The sequence below is a fragment of the Dromaius novaehollandiae genome, chromosome 30 (genome assembly GCF_036370855.1).
Source record: "Dromaius novaehollandiae isolate bDroNov1 chromosome 30, bDroNov1.hap1, whole genome shotgun sequence".
Lineage (NCBI taxonomy): Eukaryota > Metazoa > Chordata > Aves > Casuariiformes > Dromaiidae > Dromaius > Dromaius novaehollandiae.
In genome coordinates, this window is record NC_088128.1 from 159,884 (window position 1) to 187,236 (window position 27,353).

The 27,353-nt window shown below is 70.6% G+C and overlaps 1 protein-coding gene across 1 annotated transcript in view; it reads right to left on the minus strand.

Moving 5' to 3' along the window:
- Positions 1 to 5,275: 5,275 nt before the first annotated feature.
- Positions 5,276 to 27,353, minus strand: part of RNF40 (ring finger protein 40) — a 79,545-nt gene continuing 57,467 nt past the window's right edge. The window contains 13 exon segments of the mRNA XM_064499526.1: positions 5,276 to 5,814; positions 5,919 to 6,020; positions 10,165 to 10,305; positions 11,870 to 11,995; positions 12,087 to 12,299; positions 14,609 to 14,758; positions 16,615 to 16,732; positions 20,869 to 21,059; positions 21,062 to 21,373; positions 22,103 to 22,224; positions 24,700 to 24,835; positions 26,146 to 26,325; positions 26,396 to 26,515. Of these exon segments, the coding sequence (XP_064355596.1) occupies positions 5,638 to 5,814; positions 5,919 to 6,020; positions 10,165 to 10,305; positions 11,870 to 11,995; positions 12,087 to 12,299; positions 14,609 to 14,758; positions 16,615 to 16,732; positions 20,869 to 21,059; positions 21,062 to 21,373; positions 22,103 to 22,224; positions 24,700 to 24,835; positions 26,146 to 26,325; positions 26,396 to 26,515 (2,088 nt within the window). The 3' untranslated portion in view covers positions 5,276 to 5,637.

A 27,353-nucleotide genomic window follows, 5' to 3' on the forward strand; every position in this document is an offset into this window, starting at 1 on the left:
CCCAACCATCCCCCGGGACCCCCCCCAAATCCCCCCCAGCACCCAAATCCCCCCCCCGGGACCCCAAATTCCCCCCCCCGGGACCCCGATAACCCCCCCCAGGGTCCCCCAAATCCCCCCCAGAGACCCCAACCCCCCCCCGGGACCCCTAAATCCCCCCCAGGACCCCCCAAATCCCCCCCAGGGTCCCCCAAATCCCCCCCAGAGACCCCAACCCCCCCCCGGGACCCCTAAATCCCCCCCAGGACCCCCCAAATCCCCCCCAGGGTCCCCCAAATCCCCCCCAGAGACCCCAACCCCCCCCCGGGACCCCTAAATCCCCCCCAGGACCCCCCAAATCCCCCCCAGGGTCCCCAAATCCCCCCCCAAGACCCCGATACCCCCCCACTTCCCCCCCCCAGGGTCCCCCAAATCCCCCCCCGGGACCCCGATACCCCCCAGAGACCCCAAATCCCCCCCAGAGACCCCAATACCACCCCAACCCCCCCCGGGACCCCCAAATCCCCACCCAGGGTCCTCCAACTCCCCCCCCGGGACCCCAATTCCCCCCCCCAATACCCCAAATCCCCCCCCGGGACCCCAAATTCCCCCCCCCGGGACCCCTAAATCCCCCCCAGGACCCCGATACTGCCTCCCCAAACACCCCAAATCTCCCCCCAGGACCCCAATTCCCCCCCCAGGGTCCCCCAAATCCCCCCCCGGGACCCCAAATTCCCCCCCAGAGACCCCAAATCCCCCCCGGGACCCTGATACCCCCCCCAGGGTCCCCCAACCCCCCCCCAGAACCCCGATACCCCCCCAATTTCCTCCCCAGGGTCCCCCAAATCCCCCCCCAAAACCCCGATACCACCCCAACCCCCCCCGGGACCCCCACATCCCCCCCAGGGTCCCCCAAATCCCCCCACATCTCCCCCCCGGGACCCCGATACCCCCCCCAGGGTCCCCCAAATCCCCCCCAGAGACCCCAACCCCCCCCCGGGACCCCTAAATCCCCCCCCGGGACCCCCCAAATCCCCCCCCAGGGTCTCCCAAATCCCCCCTGGATCCCAACCATCCCCCGGGACCCCCCAAGTCGCCCCCAGGGTCCCCCAAATCCCCCCCAAGACCACAAATTCCCCCCCCAGCACCCCGATACCCCCCCCAGGGTCCCCCAAATCCCCCCCAGAGACCCCAAATCCCCCCCCAGGACCCCAATACTGCCCCAACCCCCCCCCCGGGACCCCCAAATCCCCCCCAGGGTCTCCCAAATCCCCCCCGGGACCCCCAAATCCCCCCCCCAGGACCCCAAATCCCCCCCCGGGACCCCGATACCCCCCCGGGACCCCCAAATCCCCCCCCAGAACACCCCAAATCCCCCCCAGGACCCCAATACCGCCCCAACCCCCCCCGGGACCCCCCAAATCCCCCCCCAGGACCCCTAAATCCCCCCCAAATCCCCCCCCGGGTCCCAACCACCCCCCCAGCACCCCAAATCCCCCCCCAGGGACTCCCCAAATCCCCCCCAGGGTCCCCCAAATCCCCCCCCAGGGTCCCCCAAATCTCCCCCCAGGACCCCGATACCCCCCCAGGGTCCCCCAAATCCCCCCCCAGGACCCCGATACCCCCCACTTCCCCCCCCAGGGTCCCCCACATCCTCCCCAGAGACCCCAAATCCCCCCCAGAGACCCCAATACCACCCCAACCCCCCCCGGGACCCCCAAATCCCCCCCAGAGACCCCAAATCCCCCCCGGGACCCCAATTCCCCCTCCAGCACCCCAAATCCCCCCCCAGGACCCCGATACCCCCCCACATCCCCCCCCGGGACCCCCAAATCCCCCCCCCGGGTCCCCCAATTCCCCCCCCGGGACCCCAATTCCCCCCCCAGGGTCCCCCAAATCCCCCCCCAGGACCCTGATACCCCCCCACTTCCCCCCCCAGGGTCCCCCAAATCCCCCCCGGGACCCCAAATTCCCCCCCCGGAACCCCAATCCCCCCCAGGGTCCCCCAAATCCCCCCCAGGGTCCCCCAAATCCCCCCCCCAGGACCCCGACACCCCCCACTTCCCCCCCAGGGTCCCCCAAATCCCCCCCGGGACCCTCAAATCCCCCCCCAGAGACCCCAAATCCCCCTCCGGGACCCCAAATTCCCCCCCCGGAACCCCAATCCCCCCCGGGACCCTCAAATCCCCCCCCCGGGACCCCCAAATCCCCCCCCAGGGTCCCCCAAATCCCCCCCCGGGACCCCAATCCCCCCCCGGGGACCCCTAAATCCCCCCCGGGACCCCCAAATCCCCCCCCCGGGACCCCCAATTCCCCCCTCGGGACCCCAATTTCCTCCCCAGGGTCCCCCAAATCCCCCCCCCGGCCCCCCCCCCAGCACCTCGGCGGCCCGGCGCAGTCGCGGCCAGCGGCGCAGGTCGGTGCCGAGGCGGCGGCGCTGGAGGCTGCCGCGGGGGCCGCGCACGTAGCGGGCAGCGGGGCGGGCGCCGCGCAGCTCCCGGCACAGCGGCACTGCGGGGGGGGGGCGGGGGGGTCAGGGGGCGGGGCTGCGCCGGGCCACGCCCCCTCCCCCCTCCCCCCACCCCCCCCCGGTGAGGGCCCAGGCGTCCGGCTTCACCACCCCCCCCCACCCCCCCGCCGGGCCCCGCCGCGGTACCGTCGCTCGCCGCCATCGCCGCCGCCGCCGCGCAAAGGCCGCCGGGAAGCGCGGCCCCGCCCCCCGCCGCCGTATTTGCATAGAGGCCACGCCCCCGCCGCCCGCGCCCCCCGCCGCATTTGCATGGCGGCCACGCCCCTCCCTGGCGCCGCATTTGCATAGAGGCCACGCCCCCGCCGCCCGCGCTCCCCCCCCCGCCGCCGTGTTTGCATGGCGGCCACGCCCCTCCCTGGCGCCGTATTTGCATAGAGGCCACGCCCCCTCCGCCCGCGCCCCCCGCCGCCGCCGCGTTTGCCTGGCGGCCACGCCCCTCCCTGGCGCTGCATTTGCATAGCGCCGGCGGCCACGCCCCCTCCTCCCGCCCACCGAGCGCGCGGCCCCGAGCGGCCGCGGCGCAACGGGGCGGGCTGGGCGCCCGCCGCCGCGGCTCTATGGTCGCCTGGAGGAGCGGCCGTCTGGGACACACTCTACCTCATCTCTATGGTCTGATGGCTCCTCTAGACTGGCCTCCGGCACATCTCTATGGTCGCCTGGAGGAGCGACCGTCTGGGACATCCTCTGCCCCATCTCTATGGTCAGACGGCTCCTCTGTGCCGGCCTCCGGCGCGTCTCTATGGTCGCCTGGAGGAGCGACTGTCTGGCACACTCTCGGCTTCATCTCTATGGCCACACGGCTCCTCTAGGCTGGCCTCCAGAACGTGTCTATGGTCTCCTGGAGGAGCGACACTCTGGGACGCCCTCAGCTCCGTCTCTATGGTCAAGTGGTTCCTCTAGGCGTCTCTATGGTCGCCTGGAGAAGCGACCATCTGGAACACCTCCCCTTCCGTCTCTATGGTCCAGTGGCCTCTCTAGACCGGCCTCCGACGCATCTCTATGGTCGCTTGGAGGAGCGACCGTTTGGGATGCCCTCTGCCTCGTCTCTATGGTCTGGTGGCTCCTCTGGGCCAGCCTCCAGAACGTGTCTATGGTCTCCTGGAGGAGCGACCCTCTGGGATGCCCTCTGCCTCGTCTCTATGGTCCAGTGGCCTCTCTACGCCGGCCTCCAGAACGTGTCTATGGTCGCCTGGAGGAGCAGCACTCTGGAACACCCTCCACCTTGTCTCTATGGTCAGGTTGCTCCTCTAGGCCGGCCTCCAGCGCATCTCTATGGTCTCCCAGCAGAGGGACACTCTGTGCTCCCCCCTACCAGCTCTCTATGGTGCAGGGGCCCCATACCACCTCCCACCCGTCTCTATGGTCCCCCCCAACTCCCTCTCTATGGTCGCTCTGGTGCCTCTTCACCCCACTCTCTATGGCTTCACCCAGCGGCCATTACCGCTGCCACCGGGGGTGGGACGCTCCCCTGCCCGGACACCTGGGCCCCTCCCGGACGCCTGGGCCCCTCTCCGCAGCCAGACCCACACACAGCTATGGCTCCAAGCGCTTTATTGGAAGGGGGGGGGCGGGGTGGGGCGGGGGGCACCCAAGGGTGCTGGGGGCAGCGGGGGGCTCAGCTGGGGCAGACGCAGACACGGGGGGGGCACCCACGGGGGGAGGGGACGGCACCCCTGGACGCCATGGGGTGGCCATGGGGCACCCATGGGTGGTGTAGGACACCCATGGGTGGTGTACGACAGCCATGGGTGCTGTAGGACCCCCATGGGGCACCCGTAGGTGGCTGTGGGGCAGCCGTGGGGCTCAGCTGACGTAGACGCGGTGGAAACCACGGAGCCCAAGGCGGCGTTGAGCTGGGGGCACTCGCGCTGGAGGACGTCGTGGTGGCCATGGGTGGCGTGGAGGACCCATGGGTGCTGTAGGACACCCATGGACGCCTCGAGGCCGCCGTGGGGCAGCTGTGGGGCTCAGCTGACGTAGACGCGGTGGAAACCATGGAGGCCAAGGCAGCGTTGAGCTGGGGGCACTCGCGCTGGAGGACGTCGTGGTGGCCATGGGTGGCGTGGAGGACCCATGGGTGCTGTAGGACACCCATAGACACCTCGAGGCCGCCGTGGGGCAGCCGTGGGGCTCAGCCGACGTAGACGTGGTGGAAACCATGGAGCCCAAGGCGGCGTTGAGCTGGGGGCACTCGCGCTGGAGGACGTCGTGGTGGCCATGGATGGTGTGGAGGACCCATGGGTGCTGTAGGACACCCATAGACATCTCGAGGCCGCCGTGGGGCAGCCGTGGGGCAGCCGTGGGGCTCAGCCGACGTAGACGCGGTGGAAACCATGGAGGCCAAGGCGGTGTTGAGCTGGGGGCACTCGCGCTGGAGGACGTCGTGGTGGCCATGGGTGGCGTGGAGGACCCATGGGTGCTGTAGGACACCCACAGACACCTCGAGGCCGCCGTGGGGCAGCCGTGGGGCTCAGCTGACGTAGACGCGGTGGAAGCCATGGAGGCCAAGGCAGCGTTGAGCTGGGGGCACTCGTGTTGGAGAACGTCGTGGTGGCCATGGGTGGTGTAGAACATCCATGGACACCATGGAGAACCCGTGGACACCTTGAGGCTGCCGTGGGGCAGCCGTGGGGCAGCCGTGGGGCTCAGCCGACGTAGACGCGGTGGAAACCATGGAGCCCAAGGCGGCGTTGAGCTGGGGGCACTCGCGCTGGAGGACGTCGTGGTGGCCATGGGTGGCGTGGAGGACCCATGGGTGCTGTAGGACACCCATAGACACCTCGAGGCCGCCGTGGGGCAGCCGTGGGGCAGCCGTGGGGCTCAGCCGACGTAGACGCGGTGGAAACCATGGAGGCCAAGGCGGCGTTGAGCTGGGGGCAATCGCGCTGGAGGACGTCGTGGTGGCCATGGGTGGCGTGGAGGACCCATGGACACCCATGGACACCTCGAGGCCACCGTGGGGCAGCCGTGGGGCTCAGCCGACGTAGACGCGGTGGAAACCATGGAGGCCAAGGCGGTGTTGAGCTGGGGGCAATCGCGCTGGAGGACGTCGTGGTGGCCATGGGTGGTGTGGAGCACCCATGGACACCCATGGACGCCTCGAGGCCGCCGTGGGGCAGCCGTGGGGCTCAGCTGATGTAGACGCGGTGGAAGTCGTGGGCCCCGAAGGCGGCGTTGCACTTGGGGCACTTGCGCTGGCGCGTGTCGTAGCGGCTCTTGACGCACTCGAAGCAGAAGACGTGGAAGCACTTGGTGAGCACCGCGTCCTTCTTGCGGGCGTTGCAGCACGGGCAGGTCAGCCGGGCCTGCACGGGGGGGGGGGACAGCACGGGCGTGTGGGTCAGCCCCACGGCGCCGCCCGGCCCCACGGCGTCCCCCCGCCCCGGTCCCCGTCCCCCGCCCCGCGCACCCGGTACTCCTTGATCTCTTCTTGGAGGATCTGGTCGGCGTCGGCGTAGACCTCCACCTTGCGCTGCTTCTCCAGCTTGCGCCGCAGCCGCGACAGCTCTTCCTGGGGGAAAAGGGGGGGCAAGCGGTGACCCACGGAGAGCCCCCAGCCCCACGGCTGCCCCACGGGGCCTCCCAGAGCCCCACGGGACCTCCCAGAGCCCCATGGGACCTCCTAGAGCCTCATGGGACCTCCCAGAGCCCCATGGGATGTCCTACCACCCTATGGGACCTCCCAGAGCCCCATGGGACCTCCCAGAGCCCCACAGGACCTCCTAGAGCCCCATAGCTGCCCCACAGAACCTCCCAGAGCCCCATGGGACTTCCCAGAGCCCCATGAGACCTCCCAAGGCCCCACGGGACCTCCCAGAGCCCCATGGGACCTCCTAGAGCCTCATGGCACCTCCCAGAGCCCCATGGGATGTCCTACCACCCTATGGGACCTCCCAGAGCCCCATGGGACCTCCCAGAGCCCCACAGGACCTCCCAGAGCCCCATAGCTGCCCCACAGAACCTCCCAGAGCCCCATGGGACTTCCCAGAGCCCCATGAGACCTCCCAAGGCCCCACGGGACCTCCCAGAGCCCCATGGGACCTCCTAGAGCCTCATGGGACCTCCCAGAGCCCCATGGGATGTCCTACCACCCTATGGGACCTCCCAGAGCCCCATGGGACCTCCCAGAGCCCCACAGGACCTCCTAGAGCCCCACAGCTGCCCCACAGAACCTCCCAGAGCCCCATGGGACTTCCCAGAGCCTCATGAGACCTCCCAAGGCCCCACGGGACCTCCCAGAGCCCCATGGGACCTCCTAGAGCCTCATGGGACCTCCCAGAGCCCCATGGGATGTCCTACCACCCTATCGGACCTCCCAGAGCCCCATGGGACCTCCCGGAGCCCCACAGGACCTCCTAGAGCCCCACAGCTGCCCCACAGAACCTCCCAGAGCCCCACGGGACCTCCCAGAGACCCATAGATCCTCCCAGAGCCTCATGGGACCTCCCAGCACCCCACAGGATCTTCTAGAGCCCCATGGGACCTCCCAGAGCCCCACAGAGCCTCTCAGAGCCCCACAGGACCTCCTAGAGCCCCACAGCTGCCCCACGGGACCTCCCAGAGCCCCATGGGACTTCCCAGAGCCCCATGAGACCTCCCAAGGCCCCACAGGACCTCCCAGAGCCCCACAGCTGCCCCACAGAACCTCCCAGAGCCCCACGGGACCTCCCAGAGACCCATAGGTCCTCCCAGAGCCCCATGGGACCTCCCAGAGCCCCACAGAGCCTCTCAGAGCCCCACAGGACCTCCTAGAGCCCCACAGCTGCCCCATGGGACCTCCCAGAGCCCCACAGGAGCTCCCAGAGACCCATGGGACCTCCTAGCACCCCACGGGACCTTCCAGAGCCCCATGGGACCTTCCAGAGCCCCACGGCTGCCCCAGGGGACCTCCTAGAGCCCCACAGGATCTTCTAGAGCCCCACAGGACCACCCCGAGCCCCACAGCTGCCCCACAGGACCTCCCAGAGCCCCATGGGACCTCCTAGAGCCCCACGGGACCTCCCAGAGCCCCACAGGACCTCTCAGAGCCCCACGGGACCTCCCCAAGCCCCACGGGACCTCCCTGAGCCCCATGGCCACCCCATAGGACCTCCCACAGCCCCACAGAACCTCCCAGAGCCCCACAGGACCTCCTAGAGCCCCACAGCCACCCCGCTGGGCCTCCCGTCCACCCCATAGTGGCCCCCCCCCGCCCCACAGGGTCCCTCAGCCAACCCATAGGGTCCCTCAGGCACCCCATAGCGGCCCCCCCTGCCCCATAGCGGCTCCCCCCCTGCCCCATAGGGTCCCTCAGGTGTCCCATAGCAGCCCCATCCTGCCCCATAGCGGCCCCCCCACCCCATAATGGCTCCCCCATGCCCCATAGTAGCTTCCCCCTGCCCCATAGGGTCCCTGAAGTGCCCCATAGCAACCCCTTCCCTGCCCCATAGCTGCCACCCCACCCCACAGGGCCCCCCACTTGCCCCACAGGGACCCCCTGCCCCATAGCAGCCTCCCCCAGCCCCATAGCGACCCCCCCATCCCATAGGGCCCCTCAGGTGCCCCATAGCAGCCCCCTCCTGCCCCATAGCGGCCCCCCTCACCCCATAGCGGCTCCCTCCTTCCCCATAGCAGCCTCCCCCTGCCCCACAGGGACCCCCTGCCCCATAGCAGCCCCATAGCAGCCCCATAGCGGCCCCCTCTGCCCCATAGCGGCCCCCCAGCCCCATAGCGGCTCCCCCCAGCCCCATAGCGGCCCCCCCAGCCCCATAGCGGCCCCATAGCGGCCCCCCCGGACACCTGGGCCCGCTTGAGGCTGAGGGACTCCTTGTCCTTGGCGGCGCGGTTCTCCCCCCAGCCCCATGGCAGCCCCCCCCGCCCCATAGCGGCTCCCCCCCGCCCCATAGCGGCTCCCCCCAGCCCCATAGCGACCCCCCCCAGCCCCATAGCGGCTCCCCCCAGCCCCATAGCGGCCCCCCAGCCGCATAGCGACCCCATAGCGGCCCCCCCAGCCCCATAGCGACCCCCCAGCCCCATAGCGGCCCCCCCAGACCCATAGCGGCCCCCCCCAGCCCCATAGCGGCCCCCCCAGCCCCATAGCCGCTCCCCCTGCCCCATAGCGACCCCCCCCGCCCCATAGCGGCTCCCCCAGCCCCATAGCGACCCCATAGCGGCCCCCCCGGACACCTGGGCCCGCTTGAGGCTCAGCGACTCCTTGTCCTTGGCGGCGCGGTTCTCGGCGGCGCCCCATGGCAGCCCCCCCCGCCCCATAGCGGCTCCCCCCAGCCCCATAGCGGCCCCCCCAGCCCCATAGCGGCCCCATAGCGGCCCCCCCGGACACCTGGGCCCGCTTGAGGCTGAGCGACTCCTTGTCCTTGGCGGCGCGGTTCTCCCCCCAGCCCCATGGCAGCCCCCCCCCCAGCCCCATAGCGGCTCCCCCCTGCCCCATAGCGACCCCCCCCAGCCCCATAGCGGCTCCCCCCAGCCCCATAGCGACCCCCCCGCCCCATAGCGGCTCCCCCCCCACCCCATAGCGGCCCCCCCAGCCCCATAGCGACCCCATAGCGGCCCCCCCAGCCCCATAGCGGCCCCCCCAGACCCATAGCGACCCCCCCCAGCCCCATAGCGGCTCCCCCCAGCCCCATAGCGACCCCCCCTGCCCCATAGCGGCCCCCCCAGCCCCATAGCGGCCCCATAGCGGCCCCCCCGGACACCTGGGCCCGCTTGAGGCTGAGGGACTCCTTGTCCTTGGCGGCGCGGTTCTCCCCCCAGCCCCATGGCAGCCCCCCCCGCCCCATAGCGGCCCCCCCCGCCCCATAGCGGCCCCCCAGCCCCATAGCGGCCCCCCCGGACACCTGGGCCCGCTTGAGGCTGAGCGACTCCTTGTCCTTGGCGGCGCGGTTCTCGGCAGTGCCCCATGGCAGCCCCCCCCCGCCCCATAGCGGCTCCCCCCAGCCCCATAGCGGCCCCCCCAGCCCCATAGCGGCCCCCCCGGACACCTGGGCCCGCTTGAGGCTGAGGGACTCCTTGTCCTTGGCGGCGCGGTTCTCAGCGGCGCCCCATGGCAGCCCCCCCCCCGCCCCATAGCGGCTCCCCCCAGCCCCATAGCGGCCCCCCAGCCCCATAGCGGCCCCCCCGGACACCTGGGCCCGCTTGAGGCTGAGCGACTCCTTGTCCTTGGTGGCGCGGTTCTCGGCGGCGCCCCATAGCAGCCCCCCCCCGCCCCATAGCGGCTCCCCCCTGCCCCATAGCGACCCCCCCAGCCCCCCAGCGGCCCCATAGCGGCCCCCCCGGACACCTGGGCCCGCTTGAGGCTGAGCGACTCCTTGTCCTTGGCGGCGCGGTTCTCCCCCCAGCCCCATAGCGGCTCCCCCCAGCCCCATAGCGACCCCCCCGCCCCATAGCGGCTCCCCCCCACCCCATAGCGGCCCCCCCAGCCCCATAGCGACCCCATAGCGGCCCCCCCAGCCCCATAGCGACCCCCCCCAGCCCCATAGCGGCTCCCCCCAGCCCCATAGCGACCCCATAGCGGCCCCCCCAGCCCCATAGCGACCCCCCCCAGCCCCATAGCGGCTCCCCCCAGCCCCATAGCGGCCCCCCCAGCCCCACAACGGCCCCCCAGCCCCATAGCGACCCCCCCTGCCCCATAGCGGCCCCATAGCGGCCCCCCCGGACACCTGGGCCCGCTTGAGGCTGAGGGACTCCTTGTCCTTGGCGGCGCGGTTCTCGGCAGCGCAGGCCTGCAGCTCCCGCACGCGGCCCTGCACGTGCTCCCCCTGCGCCCGCAGGTCCTCGGCCAGCTGCGCCGCCTCCACCGCCTGCCCCGAGGCATCGTGGGTAACGTCGCCGCCCGGACACCAGGGCCCCAACTGCTCGGACGCCTGGGCCCCTCCTGTCTCACCCTACTGGGACATGGGACCCTCCCCGCCCGGACGCCTGGGCCCCTGAGTAGTGTAACAGGATAGAGGAGCCCCCTCACCCGGACGCCTGGCCCCTTCCCCGGACACCTGGGCCCCTCCTGGACGCCTGGGCCCCTTCCCCGGACACCTGGGCCCCTCCCCGGACACCTGGGCCCCTTCCCGGACACCTGGGCCCCTTCCCGGACACCTGGGTCCTTTTCCCGGACGCCTGGTCCCCCTTTCCCGGACGCCTGGGCCCCTTCCCCGGACGCCTGGTCCCCCTTTCCCGGACGCCTGGGCCCCTTCCCTGGACGCCTGGGCCCCTTTCCTGGACGCCTGGGCCCCTCCCCGGACGCCTGGGCCCCTTTCCCGGACGCCTGGGCCCCTCCTGGACACCTGGTCCCCTCCCTGGACGCCTGGGCCCCTCCTGGACACCTGGGCCCCTTCCCTGGACGCCTGGGCCCCCTCCCCGGACGCCTGGGCCCCTTTCCCCGGACACCTGGGCCCCTCCCGGACGCCTGGGCCCCTCCCTGGACGCCTGGGCCCTTCCCCGGACGCCTGGGCCCCTCCCCGGACACCTGGGCCCCTTTCCCGGACGCCTGGGCCCCTCCTGGACACCTGGGCCCTCTGCCTGGACGCCTGGGTCCCTCCCGGATGCCTGGGCCCCTTCCCCGGACACCTGGGCCCCTTTCCCCGGACGCCTGGGCCCCTCCCCGGACACCTGGGCCCCTCCTGGACGCCTGGTCCCCCTCCCCGGATGCCTGGGCCCCTTCCCCGGACGCCTGGGCCCCCTCCCTGGACGCCTGGGCCCCCTCCCCGGACGCCTGGGCCCCTCCTGGACACCTGGGCCCCCTCCCCGGACGCCTGGGCCCCTCCCGGACACCTGGGCCCCTTCCCCGGACGCCTGGGTCCCCTGCCCGGACACCTGGTCCCCTTCCCCGGATGCCTGGGCCCCCTCCCCGGACGCCTGGGCCCCTCCTGGACACCTGGGCCCCCTCCCTGGACGCCTGGGCCCCTCCCAGACACCTGGTCCCCCTCCCCGGACGCCTGGGCCCCTCCCGGACGCCTGGGCCCCTTCCCCAGCCGCTTAGGCCCCCTCCCCGGACGCCTGGGCCCCTCCTGGACGCCTGGGCCCCTTTCCTGGACACCTGGTCCCCCTCCCCGGACACCTGGTCCCCTCCCTGGACGGCTGGTCCCCCTCTCCCGGACGCCTGGGCCCTTTCCCGGCCGCCTGGGCCCCTTTCCCGGCCGCCTGGGCCCCTTCCCTGGCTGCCTGGTCCCCCTCCCCGGATACCTGGGCCCCCTCCCCGGACGCCTGGGCCCCCTCCCCGGACGCCTGGGCCCCTCCCTGGACACCTGTTCCCCCTCTCCCGGACGCCTGGGCCCCTCCTGGACACCTGGTCCCCCTCTCCCGGACGCCTGGGCCCCTTCCCTGGCTGCTTAGGGCCCCTCCCCGGCCGCCTGGGCCCCTTTCGGGCCTCACCTTCCTCTTGTTGAGCTCGAGGGCCTGCGAGCGCAGCGCCAGCTCCTTCTCCACGGCGCCCAGGCTGCCCTGCAGCACCCGCTCCTTCTCCTCCAGCTTCTGCACCAGCAGCAGCTGCGCGTCCACCTGCGGCGACGCCCGGACGCCTGGGCCCCTCCTCGCCGGCACGGCACGGTGGGGAGGGGGAGGGGGGCAGCCCGGACGCCTGGGCCCTCACCTGGGCCTTGAGGGCGAGCACCTGCTCGGCGAGCTCGTCCTTCTCCTCGCGCAGCAGCTTGTGGATCTGGTTGGCCTTGATGCGCTCCGACATCAGCTTGAAGTTGGCGTCGTCCTTCTCGCGCAGCTGCTGCAGCAGCCGCAGGTTCTGCTCCTGCATGTCCTCGAAGGCCTGGCCCGTCACGTCCATCTCCGACAGCAGCGCCTCCTCCTCCTGGCCCGGCCCGTGACGTCACCGCCGGCCACGCCCCCCCCGTGACGTCACCGCTGACGCCGTTCCCGCCGTCCCCCCCCGCCGCGGGCGGGCACGCGGCCCTCGTCCTCGCCCGCCCTCTGGTGCCGCCTTCCGCCCCTTGGGAGGGGCTAGGCTCCGCCCACGGGGCCTTAGGACACGCCCACGGGGTCTCGGGCCACGCCCACAGGGCCCTAGGCCACGCCCATGCGGCTGGGGGACACGCCCACCTCCCCCAGGCCACGCCCCCCCCCACTAGGCATGCCCATGGTGGGTGCCTTCCCCCTCTGTGGGGCTAAGCCCCGCCCACAGGGCCCTAGGACACGCCCACGGGGTCTTAGGCCACGCCCATGGGGCCCTAGGCCACGCCCATGCGGTTGGGGGACACGCCCACCTCCCCCAGGCCACGCCCCCCCCCGACTAGGCATGCCCATGGTGGGTGCCTTCCCCCTCTGTGGGGCTAAGCCCCGCCCACAGGGCCCTAGGACACGCCCACGGGGCCCTAGGCCACGCCCATGCGGCTGGGGGACACGCCCACCTCCCCCAGACCACCCCCCCCCCCACAAGGCATGGCTATGGCTGGTGTCTGCTCTGTTGGCAGGGCTAAGCCCCGCCCACGGGGCCCTAGGACACGCCCACGGGGTCTCAGGCCCCGCCCATGCGGCTGGGGGACACGCCCACCTCCCCCAGGCCACTCCCAGGCCATGGCTGCCTCCCTCATTGGCCCCACCGGGGAAGGACCAGGCCCCGCCTACTGGGCCGGAGGCCCCGCCCACACCCACCAAGCCCCACCCACACCCACCAGGCCCCGCCCACCAGACAAGCCCCTCCCCCTTGGGCCAGCTGCGCATCACCCCCCCTCCCCGACAGCTCCATTTCCCCCAGGGGAGAGGCTAAGCCCCGCCCACAACCCGCAGGCCACGCCCCTCCTGCAGGCCACGCCCCCTCCAGCAAGCCCCGCCCCCTCTACCCTCCCACAGCAGCTTCCTAGAGAGGGGAGGGGGGCCTAGAATGGCACCTCGTAGCCCCGCCCCTCGGCTTAGCCCCGCCCCCGCGATGACCACACCCCCAATGGGCCCCGCCCCCTTACAGGCCCCGCCCCCTCCATCAAGCCACGCCCCCTCCATCTCCTCCTGCAGCAGCTTCCGGGGGGGGGGCCCCCCAGCACCTTACCCCGTAGCCCCGCCCCCCGCCTTGGCCCCGCCCCCGGGATGACCACACCCCCAGTGGGCCCCGCCCCCTTACAGGCCACGCCCCCTCCATCCAGCCACGCCCCCTCCATCAAGCCACGCCCCCTCCATCTCCTCCTGCAGCAGCTTCCGGGGGGGGGGGGAGCACCTTACCCCGTAGCCCCGCCCCCCGCCTTGGCCCCGCCCCCGGGATGACCACACCCCCAGTGGGCCCCGCCCCCTTACAGGCCACGCCCCCTCCATCAAGCCACGCCCCCTCCATCAAGCCACGCCCCCTCCATCTCCTCCTGCAGCAGCTTCCCGGGGGGGGGGGGGCCAGCACCTTACCCCGTAGCCCCGCCCCCCGCCTTGGCCCCGCCCCCGGGACGACCACACCCCCGGTGGACCCCGCCCCCTTACAGGCCACGCCCCCTCCATCAAGCCCCGCCCCCTCCATCCAGCCACGCCCCCTCCATCTCCTCCTGCAGCAGCTTCCCTGGGGGGGGGGGCCCAGCACCTTACCCCGTAGCCCCGCCCCCTGCCTTGGCCCCGCCCCCGGGATGACCACACCCCCAGTGGGCCCCGCCCCCTTACAGGCCACGCCCCCTCCATCAAGCCACGCCCCCTCCATCTCCTCCTGCAGCAGCTTCCCAGAGAGACTGGGGGGGGGGGGGGGGGAGCACCTTACCCCGTAGCCCCGCCCCCCGCCTTGGCCACGCCCCCGGGACGACCACACCCCAATGGGCCCCGCCCCCTTACAGGCCCCGCCCCCTCCATCCAGCCACGCCCCCTCCATCCAGCCACGCCCCCTCCATCTCCTCCTGCAGCAGCTTCCCAGAGAGACCGGGGGGGGGGGGGAGAGCACCTTACCCCGTAGCCCCGCCCCCCGCCTCGGCCCCGCCCCCGCGATGACCACACCCCAGTGGGCCCCGCCCCCTTACAGGCCACGCCCCCTCCATCCAGCCACGCCCCCTCCATCTCCTCCTGCAGCAGCTTCCCAGAGAGACTGGGGGGGGGGGGGAGCACCTTACCCCGTAGCCCCGCCCCCGGGGAGACCCCGCCCCCTTGCAGGCCCCGCCCCCTTACCGGGGGGGGGGGTGTGGCCCCAGAAGCCCCGCCCACCTGCTTGGTGGCCGCCAGCTTCTTCTGCAGGTGCTCGATCTGCTCCTCGGCCTGGCGCAGGCGCCGCAGGGCGTCCTCGTCCGCCAGCTTCTTGCTCTCCCGCCGCTCCCGCTCCTCCAGCTCCCGCGCCCGCCCCCGCAGCTCCTCCACCTGCCCCCACACGCCACGACACGCGTGACCACACACGCCAACACGCCACGACACGCGTGACCACACGTGACCACGCGCCGCCACGCCGCCACGCCGCACGACGCCCCGCGACGCCCCGCGACGCAACGGGCCGCAGCACCATCCCCAACATGCCATAACACGCCGTGACACGCCATAACATGCCATAACATGCCATAGCACGCCATAACATGCCGCGACACGCCGCCACGCCGCACGACGCCCCGCGACGCCCCGCGACGCAACGGGCCGCAGCACCACCCCCAACACGCCATAACACGCCATGACACGCCATAACATGCCATAACATGCCATAGCACGCCATAACATGCCATAACACGCCATAACATGCCATAACAGGCCATAACACGCCATAACATGCCATAACACGCCACGACACGCCGCCACGCCGCACGACGCCCCGCGACGCCACACAACGCCGCACGACGCCCCGCGACGCCCCGCGACGCAACGGGCCACCGCACCACCACCAACACGCCACAACATGCCATAACACGCCATAACACGCTGCAACACGCCATAACACGCCATAACACGTCATAACATGCCATAACACGCCACCACACGCCGCCACACGCCGCCACGCCGCACGACGCCCCGCGACGCCCCGCGACGCAACGGGCCGCAGCACCATCCCCAACACGCCGTAACACGCCGTGACACGCCATAACATGCCATAACATGCCATAACACGCCATAACATGCCATAACACGCCATAACATGCCATAACACGCCGCGACACGCCGCCACGCCGCACGACGCCCCGCGACGCCCCATGACGCCGCACGGCGCCGCACGACGCCCCGCGACGCCGCACGACGCAACGGGCCGCAGCACCACCACCAACACACCATAACACGCCATAACACGCCATAACATGCCATAACACGCCATAACATGCCGCGACACGCCACAACACGCCGTGACGCCGCACGACGCCCCGCAACGCTGCACGACGCAACGGGCCGCAGCACCACCGCCAACACGCCATAACATGCCATAACACGCCATAACATGCCATAACGTGCCACAACACGCCATAACACACCGCAACGCCGCACAACACCCCATGACGCTGCACGATGGCCCGCAACGCCACATGATGCAATGGGCCGCGTGTCGAGGCGTGTTGTTGCGTGTCAGGGCGTGTGGAGGCGTGTGCAAGCGTGTCAGCGCACATTTCAGTGCATTTTACTGTGTGTCGGTGCCCGTGGGTGCGTGCACGACCACGTGTGGCCGCGTGTGGAGGCGTGTCGTTGCATGTCGAGGCGTGTGGAGGCGTGTGCAAGCGTGTCGGCACACATTCCAGTGCATTTCGCTGCGTGTCGGTGCCCGTGGGTGCGTGCACGACCGCGTGTGGCTGCATGTGGTGGTGTGTGGAGGCGTGTGGAGGCGTGTCGGGGCGTGTGCAAGCGTGTTGGCACACATTTCAGTGCATTTCGCTGCGTGTAGGTGCCCGTGGGTGCGTGCACGACCGCGTGTGGCCGCGTGTAGTCACGTGTCGAGGCGTGTCGTTGTGTGTCGAGGCGTGTGGAGGCGTGTGCAAGCGTGTCAGCACACATTTCAGTGCATTTCGCTGCGTGTAGGTGACCGTGGGTGCGTGCACGACCGTGTGTGGAGGCGTGTGGTGGCGTGTAGTCACGTGTCGAGGCGTGTCGTTGCGTGTCAAGGCATGTGGAGGCGTGTGCAAGCGTGTCGGCACACATTCCAGTGCATTTCGCTGCGTGTAGGTGCCCGTGGGTGCGTGCACGACCGCGTGTGGCCACATGTGGTCGCGTGTCGAGGCGTGTCGGGGCGTGTCGGGGCGTGTGCTCACCTCGGCCTTGCTCTTGCGCTCGGCGGCCATGAGCTGCACCTTGTCGCGCTGCTCCTTGGGCGCCGACTTGTACATGTCCAGCAGCAGCTTCATCTCCTTCTGGCTCTCCTGCGCCTTCCTGCCCCGCACACGCCACAACACGCCTCGCACACGCCACAACACGCCTCGCACACGCCGCAACACGCCTCGCACACGCGTGGCCGCCCGCGACGCGCACGTGACACGTGACTGCGCGGCTCCGTGTGCGTCTACACGCCTCGCACACGCCTCGCACACGCCTCCCACCCCCCCAGAGCCCCCCAGACCCCCCATAGCTGCCCCCCTGCACCCCCAAGACCCCCCCAAATCCCCCCAGACCCTCTTAGGTGCCCCCCAGACCCCCCATAACTGTCTCCTGACCCCCCCCATGGCCCCCCCAACCCCCCTAGGTGCCCCCCAGACCCCCCCAGACCCCCCCGACCCCCATGGGTGCCCCCCAGCATCCCCCAAGACCCCCCCAAATCCCTCTAGGTGCCCCCCAGACCCCCCCAGACCCCCCCGACCCCCATGGGTGCCCCCCAGCATCCCCCAAGACCCCCCCCAAATCCCCCTAGGTGCCCCCCAGACCCCCCCGACCCCCATGGGTGCCCCCCAGCATCCCCCAAGACCCCCCCAAATCCCCCTAGGTGCCCCCCAGACCCCCCCAGACCCCCATGGGTGCCCCCCAGCATCCCCCAAGACCCCCCCAAATCCCCCTAGGTGCCCCCCAGATCCCCCAGACCCCCCCAACCCCCATGGGTGCCCCCCAGCATCCCCCAAGACCCCCCCAAATCCCCCTAGGTGCCCCCCAGACCCCCCGACCCCCATGGGTGCCCCCCAGCATCCCCCAAGACCCCCCCAAATCCCTCTAGGTGCCCCCCAGACCCCCCCAGACCCCCATGGGTGCCCCCCAGCATCCCCCAAGACCCCCCCCAAATCCCCCTAGGTGCCCCCCAGACCCCCCCAGACCCCCCCAACCCCCATGGGTGCCCCCCAGCATCCCCCAAGACCCCCCCAAATCCCCCTAGGTGCCCCCCAGACCCCCCGACCCCCATGGGTGCCCCCCAGCATCCCCCAAGACCCCCCCAAATCCCTCTAGGTGCCCCCCAGACCCCCCCAACCCCCATGGGTGCCCCCCAGCATCCCCCAAGACCCCCCCAAATCCCCCTAGCTGCCCCCCAGACCCCTGACACCCCCCAGATGTCCCCAAAGCCCCCCCCAGACCCCCTGTAGCTGCCCCCCCCGGCCCCCCCCAGACCCCATAGCTGCCCCCCCAGCCCCCCCAACCCCCCCAAGACCCCCCCAGAGCCCCCATAGCTGCCCATCCAGCCCCCCAATCCCCCCCCATAGCTGCCCCCCAGCACCCCCCCGGCCCCCCCAATCCCCCCCCAGACCCCCCCGGCTCCCCCAGACCCCCCTAGGTGCCCCCCAGACCCCCCAGGTGCCTCTAGGTGCCCCCCAGCCCCCCATTACCCCCCATAGCTGCACCCCAGGCCCCCCCAGCTGCCCCCCAAACCCCCCAGCTGCCCCCCAGACCCCCAAAACCCCCCCGTAGCTGCCCCCCAGCCCCCCCAGCGCCCCCATAGCTGCCCCCCAGACCCCCAATACCCCCCCAGGTGCCCCCCAATACCCCCCCAGGTGCCCCCCAACCCCCCCAATACCCCCCAGAGCTGCCCCCCAGAACCCCCCCGGCCCCCCCAACCCCCTCCCAGATCCTCCTGGGTGTCCCCAGACCCCCCCAGCACCCCCCAAGGTGCCCCCCAGCCCCCCCCAATACCCCCCCTAGGTGCCCCCCAGCATCCCCCCAACCCCCGTAGCTGCCCCCCAGCCCCCCCAGCCCCCCAATACCCCCCCAGGTGCCCCCCAACCCCTCCAATCCCCCCCATAGCTGCCCCCCAGCACCCCCCCGGCCCCCCCAACCCCCTCCCAGACCCTCCTGGGTGCCCCTGGGCACCCCAGCCCCCCCAGGTGCCCCCCAACCCCTCCAATCCCCCCCATAGCTGCCCCCCAGCACCCCCCCGGCCCCCCCAACCCCCTCCCAGACCCTCCTGGGTGCCCCTGGGCACCCCAGCCCCCCCAGGTGCCCCCCAACCCCTCCAATACCCCCCATAGCTGCCCCCCAGCATCCCCCCAACCCCCGTAGCTGCCCCCCAGACCCCTCCCCGGCCCTCCAGCCCCCCCACCCCTCCCAGCTGCCCCCCAGAACCCCCCCGGCCCCCCCACCCCCTCCCAGACCCTCCTGGGTGTCCCCAGCACCACCCAGCCCCCCCCAAGGTGCCCCCCAGCCCCCCAATACCCCCCTAGGTGCCCCCCAGCCCCCCCAGCCCCCCAATACCCCCCCAGGTGCCCCCAACCCCCCCAATACCCCCCATAGCTGCCCCCCAGAACCCCCCCGGCCCCCCCAACCCCCTCCCAGACCCTCCTGGGTGTCCCCAGACCCCCCCAGCACCCCCCAGGTGCCCCCCAATACCCCCCCAGGTGCCCCCCAGCATCCCCCCAACCCCCCCAATACCCCCCCAGGTGCCCCCCAGAACCACCCCGGCCCCCCAAACCCCCTCCCAGACCCTCCTGGGTGTCCCCAGCACCACCCAGCCCCCCCCAGGTGCCCCCCAGCCCCCCAATACCCCCCTAGGTGCCCCCCAGCCCCCCAATACCCCCCTAGGTGCCCCCAGCATCCCCCCAACCCCCATAGCTGCCCCCCAGCCCCCCCCAGCCCCCCAATACCCCCCCAGGTGCCCCCCAACCCCCCCAATACCCCCCATAGCTGCCCCCCAGAACCCCCCCGGCCCACCCAACCCCCTCCCAGACCCTCCTGGGTGCCCCCAGCCCCCCCCAGCTGCCCCCCAGCCCCCCAATACCCCCCATAGCTGCCCCCCAGCCCCCCAATACCCCCCATAGCTGCCCCCCAGCATCCCCCCAACCCCCCCAAAACACCCCATAGCTGCCCCCCAGCCCCCCCCAGCCCCCCAATACCCCCCTAGGTGCCCCCCAACCCCCCCAATACCCCCCCTAGGTGCCCCCCAGCATCCCCCCAACCCCCCCAAAACCCCCCATAGCTGCCCCCCAGACCCCCCCAACCTACCCTAGCTGCCCCCCAGCACCCCCCAGACCCTCCTGGGTGCCCCTGGGCCCCCCCAGCACCCCCCAGGTGCCCCCCAGCCCCCCAATACCCCCCAGGTGCCCCCCAGCATCCCCCCAACCCCCCCAATACCCCCCATAGCTGCCCCCCAGCCCCCCCCAGCCCCCCAATACCCCCCCAGGTGCCCCCCAACCCCTCCAATACCCCCCATAGCTGCCTCCCAGAACCCCCCCGGCCCCCCCAGCCCCCTCCAGGTGCCCCCCAGCCCCCCAATACCCCCCCTAGGTGCCCCCCAGCCCCCCCAACCCCCCCAATACCCCCCAGAGCTGCCCCCCAGACCCCCCCAACCTACCCTAGCTGCCCCCCAGCACCCCCCAGACCCTCCTGGGTGCCCCCAGACCCCCCCAGACCCCCCCAGCTGCCCCCCAGCCCCCCAATACCCCCCTAGGTGCCCCCCAGCATCCCCCCAACCCCCCCAAAACCCCCCATAGCTGCCCCCCAGGTGCCCCCCAGCCCCCCAATACCCCCCTAGGTGCCCCCCAGCCCCCCAATACCCCCCTAGGTGCCCCCCAGCATCCCCCCAACCCCCCCAAGACCCCCCATAGCTGCCCCCCAGCACCCCCCAGCCCCCCAATACCCCCCCAGGTGCCCCCCAACCCCTCCAATACCCCCCATAGCTGCCTCCCAGAACCCCCCCGGCCCCCCCAGCCCCCTCCAGGTGCCCCCCAGCCCCCCAATACCCCCCCTAGGTGCCCCCCAGCCCCCCCAACCCCCCCAATACCCCCCAGAGCTGCCCCCCAGACCCCCCCAACCTACCCTAGCTGCCCCCCAGCACCCCCCAGACCCTCCTGGGTGCCCCCAGACCCCCCCAGACCCCCCCAGCTGCCCCCCAGCCCCCCAATACCCCCCTAGGTGCCCCCCAGCATCCCCCCAACCCCCCCAAAACCCCCCATAGCTGCCCCCCAGGTGCCCCCCAGCCCCCCAATACCCCCCTAGGTGCCCCCCAGCCCCCCAATACCCCCCTAGGTGCCCCCCAGCATCCCCCCAACCCCCCCAAGACCCCCCATAGCTGCCCCCCAGCACCCCCCAGACCCTCCTGGGTGCCCCCAGACCCCCCCAAGTGCCCCCCAGCCCCCCCATTCCCCCCCCCCGCTCACTTGAGCTCCGCCCGCAGCTGCTTGAGCAGCTCCCCGTCCTTCTTCTTGGGCTCCTCCGGGGGGGCGGGGCCGGGGGGGCGGGGCCTGCCGCGCTCGGCCCCGCCCCGCCACCCCCCCGCCCGGCCCCCTCCTCCCCCTGCGGGGGGGGCGGCGGTGGCGGGGGGGGCTCGCGGGGGCGGGGCGGCGCCGGGGGCGGGGCGGCGGGAGGCTCCTCCTCCTCCACCCCCCCCGCGCGGCGCCCGGGCTCCGCCTCCCCCCGGGCCGGGGGCGGGGCCGCGGGGGCGGGGCCGGGCTCCCGGGGGGCGGGGCCGGGCGGGGCCGGCCCCGCCCCGCCCGCCGACGACGTCGCCGCCGCGGCGCCGGCCGCCGGCTCCTCCTCCTTGGGCGGGGCCGGCCCCGCCTCCTCGGCGGCGGGGGCGGGGCCCGGGGCGGGGAGGGGCGGGGCCGCGGGCGGGGGGGCGGGGCCGCCGGCGGTGGGGGGGGCGCCGCTGGCCTGGAGGCGGAGCTGGGGGGGGCGGAGGGGGCGGGGTCAGCAGAGGCCCCGCCCCCGGGCCTGCCCCTTGGCACGGGCTCCGCCCCCCAGTAGTAGCCCCGCCCCCAAGCAGTGGCCCCGCCCCCTCAAGCACTGGCTCCGCCCCCTAAGCAGTAACTCCGCCCCCTGCCCGCCCTTGGCTCCACCTCTGCTGCTGGCCCCGCCCCCTCAATCCTGGCCCCACCCCCCTGCGACCTTGGCCACTCCCCTGAGCCATGGCCACGCCCCCTTCGGCCTGGCCCCGCCCCCTGGGGGCCTGGCCCCGCCCCCAGACCCCTGGCCCCGCCCCCCGGGCGCGGTCACCTTGCCGATCTCGGCCTGCACCTCGCGCAGCCTCGTCCCCCCCCCGCCCCCTCCAGCGGCCTTGGCTCCGCCCCCACGGCCTGGCCCCGCCCCCTGGGGGCCTGGCCCCGCCCCCAGACCCCTGGCCCCGCCCCCCGGGCCCGGTCACCTTGCCGATCTCGGCCTGCACCTCGCGCAGCCTCGTCCCCCCCCGCCCCCTCCAGCGGCCTTGGCTCCGCCCCCACGGCCTGGCCCCGCCCCCAGACCCCTGGCCCCGCCCCCCGGGCCCGGTCACCTTGCCGATCTCGGCCTGCACCTCGCGCAGCCTCGTCCCCCCCGCCCCCTCCAGCGGCCTTGGCTCCGCCCCCACGGCCTGGCCCCGCCCCCAGACCCCTGGCCCCGCCCCCCGGGCCCGGTCACCTTGCCGATCTCGGCCTGCACCTCGCGCAGCTTGCGCTTGTAGCGCTGGACGTCGCCCTTGAGCTGGTGGTTGTGGTTCTGCAGGCTGGAGATGAGGTGCCGCATCTCCCGGTTGATGGGGCCTGGGGGCGGGGCCGGCATCAGGGGGCGGGGCCGGGGCTCGGGGGGGCGGGGACAGCGCCGGGGGGACCATAGAGACGCACCCGGGGCGGCTTCTCTAGGCTCTTGGAGGAGAAACCATAGAGAAGCGCCAACGCACACCATAGAGAGGCACTGGAGGACCACAGAGAGGTACCAGAGGGGACCATAGAGAGGTACTGGGGGCGAGACCATAGAGATGCACCAAGGAGAGTACCACAGAGAGCCTGTCTATGCTCTTGGAGGAGAAACCATAGAGAAGCAGCAAAGCACACCATAGAGATGTGCTGGGGGGACTATAGAGAGGCCCTGGGGGGGGGATCATAGAAAGGCACTGAGGTGGGAGACCATAGAGATGCACGCGGGAGGGCACCACAGGGAGCTTCTCTAGGCTCTTGGAGGAGAAACCATAGAGAAGCGCCAACGCACACCATAGAGAGGCACTGGAGGACCACAGAGAGGTACCAGAGGGGACCACAGAGAAAAACTGGGGGCGAGACCATAGAGATGCACCAAGGAGAGTACCACAGAGAGCCTGTCTATGCTCTTGGAGGAGAAACCATAGAGAAGCAGCAAAGCACACCATAGAGATGTGCTGGGGGGACCACAGAGAGGCCCGGGGATGGGAGACCATAGAGATGCACAAGAGAGAGTACTACAAGAAGCTTGTCTAGGCTTTTGGAGGAGAACCATAGAGAAGCACCAGAGCATAGCATAGAGAGGCAGTGGGGGACCATAAAGAGCTGCGTGGATCATAGAGATGCACCGGGGAGGGCACCACAGGGAGCCTGTCTAGGCTCTTGGAGGGGAAACCATAGAGAAGCAGCAATGCACATCATAGAGAGGCACTGGGGGGAACCATAGAGGCACTACAGAGATGGGGGGGCAGCCTAGAGTGTCCCAGCCCCGGGGGGGGGGGAACGTCACAACCATAGACACCCAGTGAGGAGGGTCCCAGACTGTCCCCACCCCCCTGCAACCCACAGGACCATAGAGACCTGGCCAAAAGCCTTCCCGCCCAGCCACTCTAGGCCTGGCGGAGCTGGGCACGGTCCTCCAGGATGTTCTCTATGGTCACAGTGGGTCATACCACTGTGGGGGGGGGGGAGTACTGGGTTTTACCCCCCCCCGGGAAGGGGCTGTATCGGGTCGTACCACCCCGGCGGGGGGGAGATACTGGGTCGTAGCACCCCAAAGGGGGGGGTATACGGGGCCGTACCACCCCAGAAAGGGGTAATATTGGGTCATACCAGCCCAAAATGGGGGAATATCAGGTCATACCACCCCAAAGGGGGGGGATATTGGGTCGTACCACCCCAGAAGGGGGTAGTATTGGGTCATACCACCCCAAAATGGGGGAATATTGGGCTGTACCACCCCAGAACGGGGTAATATCGGGTCATACCACCCCAAAATGGGGGAATATCGGGTCGTACCACCCCAAAGGGGGTAATATTGGGTCATACCACCCCAGAAGGGGGTAATATTGGGTTGTACCACCCCAAAATGGGGGATATTGGGTCGTACCACCCCAAAATGGGGGAATATTGGATCGTACCACCCCGGCGGGGGGGAATATCGGGTCATACCACCCCAAAATGGGGGAATATTGGATCGTACCACCCCAGAAAGGGGGAATATTGGGTCATACCACCCCAGAAGGAGGTAATATTGGGTCATACCACCCCAAAATGGGGGAATATTGGATCGTACCACCCCCAACGGGGGGGGTAATACTGGGCCGTACCACCCCAGAAAGGAGTAATATTGGGCTGTACCACCCCAAAATGGGGGAATATTGGGTCGTACCACCCCAAAATGGGGGAATATTGGATCGTACCACCCCAGAAAGGGGTAATATTGGGTCACACCACCCCAAAATGGGGGAATATCGGGTCATACCACCCCAAAATGGGGGAATATTGGGTCATACCACCCCAAAATGGGGGAATATCAGGTCATACCACCCCCAAAGGGGGGAGATATTGGGTCGTACCACCCCAGAAGGGGGTAATATTGGGCTGTACCACCCCAAAATGGGTGAATATTGGGCTGTACCACCCCAGAACGGGGGACTATCGGGTCGTACCACCCCAGAAAGGGGTAATATTGGGTCATACCACCCCAAAATGGGGGCATATCGGGTCGTACCACCCCCAAAGGGGGTGGATATTGGGCCGTACCACCCCAGAAAGGGGTAATATTGGGTCATACCACCCCAAAATGGGGGAATATTGGATCGTACCACCCCGGCGGGGGGGAATATCGGGTCATACCACCCCAGAAGGGGGTAATATTGGGTCGTACCACCCCAAAATGGGGGAATATCGGGTCATACCACCCCAAAATGGGGTAATATTGGGTCGTACCACCCCAAAATGAGGGAATATTGGATCGTACCACCGCGGCGGGGGGGATACCGGGCCGTACCACCCCGGGGGGGCCGGGGGGGGGCTCACCCGCCTGCTCGTTGGCGGCCAGGTTCTGCTCGAACTCGATGCGCAGCATCTCGTACTCCTTGCGCACCTGGGCCAGGGTGTCTTCCAGCTGGATCACCTCCGTGCGCAGCTTCTTCTGCAGGTTCAGCTCGTCGCTCTGCGCCCCGCCGGGGGGGACACGGGCGTCACGGGGGGCCCGGCGGCGGCCGGGGACGTCCCCACGCCGCCAGCAGCCCCCAAAGGGACCCCAGGACCCAACCTGGAGCTCCAGGAACCCAAAGGGACCCCAAAGGGACCCCAAAGGGACCCCAGGACCCAACCAGGACCTCCAGGAGCCCAAAGGGACCCCAAAGGGACCCCAAGACCCAACCAGGAGCTCCAGGAACCCAATGAGACCCCAGGACCAAACCAGGACGTCCAGGAACCCAAAGGGACCCAAAAGAGACCCCAAAGGGACCCCAGGACCCACCTAGGACCTCCAGGAGCCCCAAAGGGACCCCAAAGGCACCCCTGGACCCACCTAGGAGCTCCAGGAACCCAAAGGCACCCCAAAGGGACCCCAGGACCCACCTAGGACCTCCAGGAACCCAAAGGGACCCCAAAGGCACCCCTGGACCCACCTAGGAGCTCCAGGAACCCAAAGGCACCCCAAAGGGACCCCAGGACCCACCTAGGACCTCCAGGAGCCCCAAAGGGACCCTGAAGAGACCCCAAAGGGACCCCAGGACCCACCTAGGACCTCCAGGAGCCCAAAGGGACCCCAAAGGGACCCGAAGACCCAACCAGGACCTCCAGGAACCCAAAGGGACCCCAAAGGGACCCCAGGATCCACCTAGGACCTCCAGGAGCCCCAAAGGGACCCCAAAGGGACCCCAGGACCCACCTAGGACCTCCAGGAACCCCAAAGGGACCCCAAAGGGACTCCAGGACCCACCTAGGACCTCCAGGAGCCCAAACGGTCCCCAAAGAGACCCCAAAGGGACCCCAGGACCCATCCAGGACCTCCAGGAGCCCAAAGGGACCCCAAAGAGACCCCAAAGGGACCCCAAGACCCAACCAGGAGCTCCAGGAACCCAAAGAGAACCCACGGGGACCCCAAAGGGACCCCAGGACACACCTAGGACCTCCAGGAGCCCAAAGGGACCCCAAAGGGACCCCAGGACCCACCTAGGACCTCCAGGAGCCCCAAAGGGACCCCAAAGAGACCCCAAAGGGACCCCAAGACCCAACCAGGACCTCCAGGAACCCAAAGGGACGTCAGGACCCAACCAGGACCTCCAGGAACCCAAAGAGACCCCAAAGGGACCCCAAAGGGACCCCAAGACCCAACCAGCACCTCCAGGAACCCAAAGGGACCCCAAGACCCTCCCCAAGACGCCGAGGTCTCCCGGGAGACCCCCCCCCACCCCCTGAGACCCCCCCGGGGGACGCGGGGGGACGCCGGGGGGGGGGGGGGCCTCCCCCCACCTCCATGTGCTCGATGTGTCGCAGGTGGCTGTTCTTGGTGGCCAGGAGCAGGGCGCGGGCCTCGTCGAGCTGCGTCTTCACCTGGAGGCTCTCGTTGTAGAGCAGCGAGAACTGCGACTGCAGCACCTTGTACTCCAGCGTCTCCTTCACCGCCTCCTCCGGCAGCGAGCGCAGGGCCACCTGGGCCGGGGGGGGGGGTCAGCGGGGGTCCCCCAGGTCCCCCCGGGTGCCCCCCGAAAGCCGGCGGTACCTTGAGGCGCTCGTGGCCCCGCACGGCCTGTTGCAGCTCCTGCTGTAGCTTCTCCAGCTCGGCCATGCGGCTGTTGGCCAGGTCCTGGTTGCCCTCCAGCTCGGCGTTCAGCATCTCAAACTGGGGGGGGACGGGGGGGTCTGGGGGTCCTGGGGGGTCTCGAAGCCTCGACGGCCCCCCCAGACCCCAAAAGATGTCCCTGGGCCCTCAAAAATCCCAATTACCCCCCAAAAACCTGCAGAAAAACGCCCAGGTCCTCCAGCTCGGCGTTCAACATCTCAAACTGGGGGGGGACAGGGGGGTCTGGGGTCCTGGGGGGTCTCGAAGCCTCGACGGCCCCCCCAGACCCCAAAAAACGTCCCTGGGTCCCCAAAAACCCCAATTACCCCCTAAAAACCTGCAGGAAAACCCCCAGGTCCTCCAGCTCCATAATGAACATCTCAAACTGGGGGGGGACGGGGGGGTTTGGGGGTCCTGGGGGGTCTCGAAGCCTCGATGGCCCCCCCAGACCCCAAAAACCGTCCCTGGGTCCCCAAAAATTCCAACAGTCCCCCCAGAACCCACAGGAACCTCCCCGAGCTTCCCAGTTCCTCCAGCTCCATGTTCAACATCTCAAACTGGGGGGGGACGAGGGGGTCTGGGGGTCCTGGGGGGTCTCGAAGCCTCGACGGCCCCCCCAGACCCCAAAAAACGTCCCTGGGTCCCCAAAAACCCCAATTACCCCCCAAAAACCCGCAGGAACCTCCCCGAGCTTCCCAGTTCCTCCAGCTCCATATTCAACATCTCAAACTGGGGGGGGACGAGGGGGGTCTGGGGGTCCTGGGGGGTCTCGAAGCCTCGACGGCCCCCCCAGACCCCAAAAGACGTCCCTGGGCCCTCAAAAATCCCAATTACCCCCCAAAAACCTGCAGGAAACCCCCCAGGTCCTCCAGCTCGGCGTTCAGCATCTCAAACTGGG